We start from the raw sequence: 8,448 nt of genomic DNA on the forward strand, positions 1-8,448 counted from the left end.
AAAGTTTATTTTTAATTTTATGAGGAAAAACAGACAATAAAACTACAAGGTTAAATAGGTTAGATATATACTATAGCTTTCACAATATTGGTCTTCAAAGAAATGATGTACTGAGAAAGGTTTAAACTTATTCAAAGAAATGTCCACAATTCAGTATTAATTTTGTCTCAAACAAAATATCCAAAAAGGATGAAGATGAGATAGAAAAAATGTTTGGATGACACAGATGAAGAAGAATCACTTCGAAAAGTTGCCATGACAACAAGTGAACACAGTAAACTTAACAATACAAGAGCAGAGATTCAATATTAGTGCAAATTTAAAAATCCAATCAATAGAATTGTTCAAGCCACAAGTTTAAACTTCTCTCTTCATCTAGTCAATAACAGTAAGAAAGACTAAATTACACAGCAAAAAATTGTGATAAAAAAGAAAAAAGAAAACAACATTATTCTAAATCGTAACACAACCTGTACACATAGCCTAATTAGCAAACACCATTGTAACTGGAACGTGATAACAGCATCACAAATAAAACTAAAATCGAAATCATATATCTTCCGGAAGTTGAAAACTCTGTGAACCCAAAATCTGGTGAGAGGTGTCCTGAACAAAGACAGCCAAACCACATTTGCTGCTGTTGAATCCTTCCCACAAGGGAAAATTAACTGTTCCTGATACTGTTTTCTTGTGAGAGATGTCTTTGACAGTGCATAGTTTTTCGAGCTTTCTGACAACATAGTCATTGGATACAACACGTCCTTTGTTCTCCCCTCTTGGAACGTCAGTGACCAAACCACTTTCATATAATGCTACCATGACATTAGCGCCACTTCCATCCACCCTAGTCCTCAATGCTCCTGTTAGAGACACTTGCAATGAATCTGGTGCAGGCTTGGTGAAAGTTGCCTGAAACAAACAAAGTTTTGCTTTAAAATGAATGAAAACAGATAAACCAAACTTCTTGCATACATATACATGTTTGTGAGAAAAAAAGACCAGGTAGTGTAAAAAAAAATGATATTTTGATAACTTTCTCTTACAACTTGAGGTGACACATTTAGTTGTTTAAATATCATTGTCCTCGGTGTAAAATAGTTTTGCACCACATGTAATAGACAATTAAACACGACTATTACTTGATTAGTTGGCATATGTGACATGACATTATACTCATTACTCAATGCCATGTCTAGAAAAAAGCAAATGTGTGCATCTGGAGGCTGGAATTTCAAATTGTTGTTGGTAAGTGATTTTAAGTTGTGTGTGAATGAAATAGTTAGTGATGCTGATGGTTTCAAAGTATGCATTTGATCCAACACCTAATAAAGATGAAAAGAACATGATAACATCTTCTTAATTTCCATTAGGTGAGCAAGTGACATTCCACTTGGTGTTAGGTGGGATGATGCATCGTATTGAAAATCGCATGAAAATTTCGGTTTGGGATCTTATCTTAAGAGTTTTGAAGTTTATCTTTCGTCAGAAGTGATGTTATGGCTTTTAAGACATACTCATTTATCATTTTCTTTGAGAGTGCAACATTTTTTAATCATATAATATCCTTTTTTTTCAAGCAGAATGCAAATTTTTTATCACTTTAGTGAATACATTTCTGGCACCTAATTGCAGAGACCTTGGTGCGTGCAGAGTGTATTTTAAGGAATTAAAAAATTGCCAGAAGTAACGCTAAACAAATGAATGTTTGAAAATGACATTTTAAAGTGTAAATAAGATATAATAAGGGGGTTCTATACATTGAATCAATTACTTACAACAACAAAAAATCTAATTTCTTTTGCGTGTAAGAATTAGCTAACCAAACAATTGAATCTCCCACATCATATAACATAGTTTTCAATTATGAGCAATCACATTCTTCCAAAACAATTGTCTTCTAAGGTTTTAACACACTCACTAAGAGACATTCAATTAATACAAATTTGGCCATCAATACTCCCAACCTCTTAATTACTCGTGTGTATCTACTGATTATGATTTAGATACTCTTAATATATATTATATATGAAGGGTATTGCTGAAACTAAAACTTACAAAACTAGGCTAAATGCATTAGTTGTTTTGAAGTCATTTTCCAACCAAAGGCATAATTTTTACCTCGATAGTTGAAGCAACAAAAAAATACGCGAATGCGATAATGTAAAACTACAATTAACGAAACAACTATACAAAAATAGAAAAACTTGGAGAATAACGGCTTTTAAGTTTTATTCTTTACCAAATCTATGAATCACATTAAGATGATATAATCGCTAAAACTACTTACACTTTTCATAAGCTTTCTTGAACGCACTTATAAATTAAAAAGGATTAATATATTGAACGAATCACAAATACTAATATCAACTTCTCTCTTTCAGAAGATAATTTTTACCAATCTTTATCCCAACATATAACCTTTTAACATGAAATTTGTTTCAACCAATACACAAACTTAAATTAAGTTTTGCAAGAAGGAGAAATTAATGAATTTTTTTATTTTATTTTATTTTTTCTTTTGGATTTGACATAAGGAGGGAATGAACCAAACGCCAAAAAGGTAAGCTAATAATGCAAAACGGGAATTTAAAAAAAAAAAGTGTAACCCCATCTAACCTGAAGGGTAGGAGCAGGAAATCTAGGAGCATTAGTGATGGTTTCGATAAGGGCATTCTCGTCATTTCCGATGCAATGGGCCTTGCCCTGGACCACAACCTGGGGCGTGAAGATGGTGTCAAGCCCAAGGGCCTCAACATAGGCCTTCTGCCGAACGGTCCACTGGCTCGACCCAAAGGGGTCCTTCCATCCCACGTAGTCCCAATAGTCCACGTGGAAGATCAGCACCACCACCGGCACCTCCAGCTCGAAGTCCCCCCTCCCCAACCGCGACAGCACCAGCTCCGCCTCCGGCGACGTCGCACACCCCTGCGACGAGAACATCTCCACCACCACAGCCCCCTGGCCCCCGCCGCCGCGACTCGATTCCGAAGCGACGTCCGCCGTGCTTACGCGGCGCTCTGCGATGCCGTCGCGGCGGTTGGAGCCCTTGCTGGAGAAGCAGGACCAGAGATGGGGCGCCATCGCGTGGAAATTAGCGGTGGCGTGCCAAAGGAGGGGATTGGTTGAATAACGAGGGAAGTGTTTGCGGAGAAAAATGGAAGCAATGAAAAGAGAAAGAACGATCGATCGATCGAAAGAGAGAGAGAAAAAGAAAGAGAGAATCAAGAGAGAAAGAGTGGCGTGGTGTTATTAAGGGATGTTAGAAGAGCAAGATGGAAATAGAAGGTGGAGAACGAAAGGTGGCGAAGAACATGGGTCACTAAGAATATTAAAATCACGGTAATAAAATTAAAAGTATTATGATAATAATACAAAAACTATTAAACCTTATTTTTTTTTTATAAAAGGTGTTTTTCATTAAGTTTTAGAAATAAGATCAATGTAATCATTTGAAAATTATCGATAATAGATTTTTTCCCAGATTAATTCGTTTTTAAAAAATTACTCAAATAAATCACCTCCAACTTGATGATTCCTTCTTTATCATCGTTGTTACCATATGATTCTCTTCCCTTATATATATTTTATTTAAAACAAGAAATTAGATGCAATTTAATTTCCAAAAACAAATTGTGGATGTTTTAATATGTGTACAATTGGTTAAATTTTTTTAAAGATGAATTTATTTTAATATACTATAAGAAATGAAATGTTTTGTTTATGTTTATTTGGGTATAATTGTATTCCTTTTGATCTATAAAATATCATAGAGATGAATTTGGCTTGCACACGAGTCTTGGTTAGTTGACTTTACCAACTGACGAAGGTTTCGTTGAGGACACGGTTGTGTCGGTGACATGCACGTTGGGTTGTCAGTGTTAGAAGGGTAAATAAACAAATAAAATAAAAGAGAATATGGTGGTAACAGGTGTCACAGGTCACCAACATAACCAATCCAAGAATACAACGTGGGGCAAAGTAGAAGAGAAAGAGATGACAAGGTTTGTAAGGAACACAAAGTTGTCCCTTTTATGGTGGCCGGTGTGTGGGGACTATAATCTCCTCTTTTCAAGTCTCTGCCAACGTTTTCTTGTTCCTTGTTCTTTCGAATCAAGGTGGAACTTATCTTGAGTACGTAAACAATGCTTAAAAATGACTGCTTCTTCTTTTGTATATCACTAAACAGCCGAGAAAAAACACAACATGTTTCCTTTACATTATAATGGATACAATTTCTTACAACGGCTTTTGTATTATTTTTTAATTAAAGAGTTTTATTCCTTTTATCAATTTTTTATTTACATCTAAAAGCAACAGTATAAATTTAATCCAAAAAATTACTATATATGACACATTTCTTTATGTTTATTATGTTATGCACTTTCTAGTACTGAAATCCTTCCTCCAGCAGACCTATATTGAAATTAAATTTCCTGAATAGACTTGGTCAATATTTATTTCGGCAAGTAGACCTCTGTGCAGAGTGAGAATTCATTCTTGTAGACAATCGAAATTGAAAGTGAATTTATGTTTGTTTTGATAAATTATCTGTTAGAATTCGGCTAAATAAATTGAATTCTAATCGAGATTTTTTTTTAGTGAAAATACTTTACCATTTCAAATAGTATTTGAGATAATGAAAATTATACAAGATCATCTACTTCTTCTGACATAACAATAATATAACTGCTTATTAGCTGAATTATGTGCAAGGAACAACGTAAAAAACAAATAAATATATATATATATATATATATATATATATATATATATATATATATATATATATATATATATTTCTCAATCTCGTATAGAGAAGTGAAAGATGTATAAATACTTGCATGCATCTCTTTACTAAAGTAAATATCATCTTCTTTCTCCTTATAATAATCAAAAATGAACTTATGATATTTTCATTCACTACACATACATGCATGCAAAGAAAATTACTCTTTAAATTTTCTTCTTATTTGAACGATTTGATAATAACAAATAATGTAAAAATTTTATTTATATATGAGTTGAGAATGACACCGTCTTTCATTCACTACACATCAAAGAAAGAATAAAAATGTCTGCTTGGAAGACCAGACGAAATATGAAGACGGCACACGAAGAGTTAAATGACCCATGTAGGACTTTTTTTGTATTTTTAGATCCTTTTTACTATAAATTTGTAAAATAGAATCTTTTGAATTTTTTTTTACAAAATTGAATTAAGTCGTCATGGGGAAGGACAACATTAAAGGTGAAGTTGTCCTCCCAAAATCGGTTTCTTATTTTATTTATTTTTTAAAAAGCAATGTCGTTAGGATTGACATCGATTTCTGTAGATTTTAGAGTGAAGTTGTCGTCTTATATAACAAATTCACTTTTAGTTTTTTTTTCTTAACGTTGCAGTTTTATTTTTTTTTCAAATTTTTCACATTTCAATTATATATATATATATATATATATATATATATATATATATATATATATATATATATATTACAAAATTTTGTTAACAGTAAAAATTATATTTATTTTTTTGTAATTATTTTTTATTGGTACAATAAATTAATTTAATAAAATATATTTGATAATAAAATTGACATAATAAAAATTACGTAATAAAAGGAAAAATAATGAAAACTAAAAAAAAAAGAAAAATAATCAAAACTGAAAAATTTAAAAAAAGGGAAAACTAATGAAAACTGATAAATTTGAAAAAAATAGGAAAAATATTGAAATCTAAAATATTTGAAAAAAAAGAAAAATAATGAAAAGTGAAAAATTTGAAAGAAAAAAAATAAAAAATAATGAAACTGAAAATTTTGAAAATAAAAGTGAAAAGTGAAGCCGTCTTGTTAGAGGACGACTTTACTTTTCAATTGAAACATAAGTTGTCATCTCCAACGATGACATTGCTTTTAAAAAAAATGAAATTGGTCGGGTGGAGGACAACTTCACACACTTAATGTCGTCCTCTCCCATAACGACTTGACCCAATTTTGAAAAAAAAAATAACCAGCCCTATTTTACAATTTTGTAGTCAAACAGACCCTGAAATACAAAAAAGCCCCCATATAGTCTGTCCTTAAAAAGCAACCTCATAGTTTTCGCTCAACTCATCTCTCTCGCTCTACCACTTTTGACTGTATATTTACCTCATTCTCTTACACCTATTCTCGGTTATGGCTTGTCCAAGTTCGTATTTCAGTCTCAACATCAGATTGTTGTATTGTTTTTCAAATGTGTTGTTATATATATGGTTCTTGTTTGGTGCATAAAAGTTAATATATCACATTCTTTAATTTATGTAAGGCCCAATTATTTTCTGTCCCAATGTTTAAGTGTTGTCCCAAAGTCTGTTGGACCTAAGGCTGGCCCATAGGGTGCCCAAAGCCCCTTAAACCAGCCTAACATGCTCAAACGAGCCAGTCTCGCCCAAGCGAGAGTACCAGAAGTTGCTCCCTGGAACTTGCGCGAGTTGTCGCTCAGGCGACAAGTTCCTGTTTTGAGCAAGAGCACATCTCGCTCAAGCTAGGAGGTCTCGCCTTAACGAGAGAACGCGAAGGCCACTATTCCCACTTTTTGAGCTCTCGCCTAGGCGAAAGGAGCTCGCTTAAGCGAGAGAACCCTCTCACCTGAGCGAGACCTTTCAACCTGAGCGAGAATTGGGCGAGAATTGGGCGAGAATGTGCTCTTGTTCTGTTTTCTTCTCTGTTCTTGGATGTTTGCGACATGTTTGGTTGTATTACTATGTTAAAGCATGAAATGAGTGATTTTACATGTATTGAATGGTTTTTGGGCTAAAATCGACGAGTTTATGATCTTGGCATGTAATATGAATGGGATGGTTGGTTACAATGGTTGAAATGGAATTGGTATGTATAATGACTTTGTGTTGGTTGGAGAAACATGATTTTTTGTGTGGTCAGGACGTAATTCCATGAATCTCTAGGTGAGATCTCATGGTGGTGCCTCATTGGTCAGGACGTAATTCTATGACCCCTGTTAGTGAGAGCTCATGGTGGTGCCTCATGCTTAGGACGTAATTCCACAAAGTTCGTGATGGTGCCTCATTATATAATTTAGTAAGGATTCAAATAAGGATTGCATTCTGACTCTAAAGAGTCAGTGAGTCTCATGTAGAGTGTATTGGCCTTAGATGTTTGAAGGCTAACCTTGTGAGTGGTAGGGTGAAACCCATTGGCAATTGGCTCTACAAAGCAACAGAGGCCACCACAAGTGCAAGCATCCGGTGAATTCGACTAATTATATGTATCCGAATAATCGTGTCTTGAGTCGTAATGTTTTTTTGGGAGTCTTCACATGCTTGGTTGATGTATGTATCTTTGGCTGTAAAATTGCATACAATGGTATGATTAAACGTTTTTCTACTCTAGCTTACCCTTTCTGCTTGCTTGTATGTGTTGTGTGGTTTTTCTCCTTTTGTGATGATCATCAATTTATTGATGTGAGCAAATGCGAGAACTCCTCGAGGTCAACAGGGTGATGGAGATTTCGCTGCTGAACTCGTCTCGGGTCGAATTTCGCTTATTTTCGAGATTTCCTTTTGGGTTGTGGTCCATGTATTATCTGCTCTCTGAGCATTTATTTTGAATATTGTCGAACTTTTTCTCTGTCTCGTCATTGACATCGTGGTGTGCCTTAGTATTTCATTTTAAGTACTTTGGATATGTGTAAGGAGTGACTTTATACTCCACAACTTTGCTCTTTATGTTATCCTATGTAATATCCCATTTGATTATGTTATTATTTAAATGGGACGTTAGAATTTGGAATTTTGATTTTGGTATGGTAAATTTGTTTGACTTCACATTTATTGTTTGATTTTGTCAGTTTTCCTTCGTGTTTCTGTGATCTAGGATTAATTTTACTCAATCAAACTATTTGTTGAAATAAATTGACATTTTCAATTAAGACTACATATTCACATCTGAAATAAAGAATTGAAGTACCAAAAAAAACTTCCACTAACACCCAGTCTGCCAGTGTTTATCTTTCTTCCAATGGTTGCACTTAAATTATTCCTAGAGAATATGCTATATAGAAGGTGATTACTCTCCACACCGTCTGCTTGCAAATTAATATTTACTTTCTACAAAATATATATCATGCATTTTCTTTAGAATAGATAGAGCAATTGAACAAAAAAATTGCATTTCTGGCAAAAGCAAACGATCTTAGTATCTTTAATTGCAAATAAAGTGTGTTACCATTTATCTGTTTTCCTATATTTTATTACTTTATAAAGGACCTACTAAATGATTGAACAAAATTGATATGAACATATTGTCCTGTACTTTTTATACAAGCCTCCACAGAGCAATCTTTCACAGTTACAACTTCCATGCGAACTCAAAATACCCTAAGGACTGTATCCTCCTTTTTCCATAGACACTCTGGAAAACTCATTTCTTTTATCTTAAAATTTTTGTG

At 33.6% G+C, this 8,448-nt stretch overlaps 1 protein-coding gene across 1 annotated transcript; it reads right to left on the reverse strand.

The window, feature by feature from the left end:
- Positions 1-299: 299 nt before the first annotated feature.
- LOC114168507 lies at positions 300-3,300 on the reverse strand. The gene is made up of 2 exons (XM_028053348.1): positions 2,617-3,300; positions 300-909 (listed from the first exon to the last, which is right to left on the reverse strand). Exons 1-2 carry the CDS (start codon positions 3,079-3,081, stop codon positions 550-552), a joined length of 825 nt encoding a protein of 274 aa, XP_027909149.1. The 5' UTR covers positions 3,082-3,300; the 3' UTR covers positions 300-549.
- Positions 3,301-8,448: the final 5,148 nt, after the last annotated feature.

This window comes from Vigna unguiculata, chromosome 11 (genome assembly GCF_004118075.2).
Source record: "Vigna unguiculata cultivar IT97K-499-35 chromosome 11, ASM411807v1, whole genome shotgun sequence".
In the NCBI taxonomy this organism is placed as follows: Eukaryota; Viridiplantae; Streptophyta; class Magnoliopsida; order Fabales; family Fabaceae; genus Vigna; species Vigna unguiculata.